This window comes from Vombatus ursinus, unplaced genomic scaffold, assembly GCF_900497805.2.
Source record: "Vombatus ursinus unplaced genomic scaffold, bare-nosed wombat genome assembly UNPS02015048.1, whole genome shotgun sequence".
Taxonomy (NCBI): domain Eukaryota; kingdom Metazoa; phylum Chordata; class Mammalia; order Diprotodontia; family Vombatidae; genus Vombatus; species Vombatus ursinus.
In genome coordinates this window covers 5,791-8,153 of record NW_020954826.1, presented here as the reverse complement: position 1 = coordinate 8,153, position 2,363 = coordinate 5,791, and the positions used below count along the sequence as shown (strand labels likewise).

Genomic DNA, 2,363 nt, shown 5'->3' with positions numbered 1-2,363 from the left:
GTACACTCAGTCTCTGGTCCGCAGCTTCAGGGATGTGTGCTGCTGGTGGGTAGGGGCCTGGTGCCCCGTGATACGTATCTTCCACCCCAGTTACATCAAGCCAGTCCTCCTGGCCTCAGGTAGACTTCTGTCCTCCCTGATCCCCCGTGTCCCCTTGCCACTGAAAGGCTTGTTTTCTGAGGGCTCTGTGCTACCTGCCTGCTCTGGGATGGGGAGAGAAGGAAGAAAGAAGCAGGAGCCTTTCAAGTCAGGCTCCAGAAACAGCAGGGGAAGAGAGAATCTTGGTTAAGGCAGCTTTGTCTCCTGTTTATCTGGGCTTCCATGGATCTGCCTCCTTTAGCCAGCTGCTCTGACTGGACTGCATCCTAGGCCCTGGGGGCTGTCTGGTCTCCATCTGTGACTTCTCTGGGTCCAGGTGTCTGGCTGCATAAGACCATATCTGGGTTGTGTCTGAGCTGTGTTGCTTGCTGTATTTGGGGCCATGTTTCAGACTGCCCTAGGCAATGTCTAAGCTGTGTTGGTGCCACGTTTGGGGCTTCCTCAGACCACACCCAAGATATATCTGAGCTGTGTCTGAGATGTGTTGGTGGCGTGTTTGGGGCTGTGTCTTAGGATGTTCGGAGCCATATGTGAGCTGTGTTGATGCTATGTTTGAGGCCATCTCAGACTGTCTAGGACTATATCTGGGCTTTGTGATACCATGTTTGGAGGTGATGCTTTGGGCTTATATGTGGGCTATACTGGTCCCAGGTTTGGGGGGCATGTCTGGGCTATCCCTGGGACCTCATATATGTTATGTCTAAAGCCATGTCTGGGCTGCGACAAGGGATATATTCAGAATGCTTTTCCAGGGTTCAAGACCAGGAGATGTCTGGATCACTTTCTATGGCTGCATCTGGCCCTTATCTTAATGATGTGTCTCGGTCATATCTTATGTGCCATAGATTGATGGGGGAGGGTGGAGGCACTGATGCTTTCTTGGGGTTATATAGAACTCTGGACCACATATCTACAAATATTATCTCTAAAGCCCTGGGAAGGGGCCTGGATGGGTGAGGGAGATTTGTCCTATGTGTGGCATATCCCAAGGACCATATCTATGGCATGAAAACAGCCTGACATAATGAATAGAGCACTGCCATTGAAGTCAGAAACACCTGGGTTCATATATTGTCTCTGACATATACTAGCTACACAATCATGGGCAAAGTACTTAACCTTCCAGTGCCTCAGAAAACTCTAAGACCATAAGCTTCAGATAATTAGAAGATACACAGTGATTTCTAGAGCTTCCACAATGGAAATTCTTTACATCAGTGAAATCAAAGGTTCAAAAGTAGGGAGCAGAAAGTACCCAAATCATGTCCAAGTCCATATGAGTATTGTGTCTAAGTCCATGTTTAAGTCTGTATCCAAAGTATACGTCTGGGGCTATCTGTAGGGGTACATCTTGGGGAATGTCTATGTCATGTCTAGGATATAGCTAGGCCTTGACTTAGTGAGTTTCTGAGTCACATTTGTGGGAGGAATATCTCCCTCTCAAAACATCATATCCATGATTTGTCTTGGCTCGTGTCAAGAAGGTATATAGTCCATGTCTTGGGGTGGGTGGTGCCTGATACCATGTTGGGGCTATGTTGGTAATGTTGGGTCAAGTCTGGACCACATCCGAGTGCTTCACATCAACTCTAGGGCCTTCCTTAACTTGTATCGACTCAGCATAGCTAGGTGTGTCTGGTCATAATAAGATCTCCACTCTCTTTCTCCTGCCCTCTGCCTAGCCTCACCTCCTTATCCACTCCATTCTCTGCTGTCCTTGTCTTCTTATCTTGTCCATGCTGGGCTGAGAGGGGAGCTGGGGGGATGATACAGAAAGTGAAGCCCTAGTCACTTCTCTCCCTGACTTAGAGCTTGGAACCCCAGCCCTTGGATGACCTCTCCTCCTTCAACCTCCTCTGGGCTGTTATACGCTCCTTGTTTTTCCCCTTATCCCCAATCATAGTCATGTCAGGCCTCTGAAGGACCTATTTCTCTCTCTTACAGCCATTGTTGCACCCAAGGACAAATTGTTCTATGGCTTCCTAGAACCCTGGTTGGGTGAGTGATGTGTAGGAACAGGACCTGGGGAGAAGGCATTGGCCAAGAGATAGAAGGTGGGATGTGTTGGTCAGGAGGACTAAGGAAAGGATATTTGTGACCTGGGGGATTGGGGCTTGAGATGAGGCCAGTATTTGGGAGTCTAGGAGCCAGANCAAGAGATAGAAGGTGGGATGTGTTGGTCAGGAGGACTAAGGAAAGGATATTTGTGACCTGAGGGATTGGGGCTTGAGATGAGGCCAGTATTTGGGAGTCTAGGAGCCAGG

General features: G+C 48.8%; 1 protein-coding gene across 1 annotated transcript in view; it reads left to right on the top strand.

Annotated features, from left to right (window-relative positions):
* LOC114031076 (docosahexaenoic acid omega-hydroxylase CYP4F3-like) overlaps positions 1–2,363 on the top strand; it is a gene marked incomplete at both ends in the record, with an annotated part of 5,070 nt that overhangs the window by 1,543 nt on the left and 1,164 nt on the right. The window contains 2 exons of the mRNA XM_027846092.1: positions 1–119; positions 2,044–2,097. The exon at positions 1–119 is cut by the window's left edge and continues 19 nt beyond it. Coding sequence (XP_027701893.1) covers positions 1–119; positions 2,044–2,097 — 173 coding nt within the window. The remainder of the gene's footprint in view (positions 120–2,043; positions 2,098–2,363) is intronic.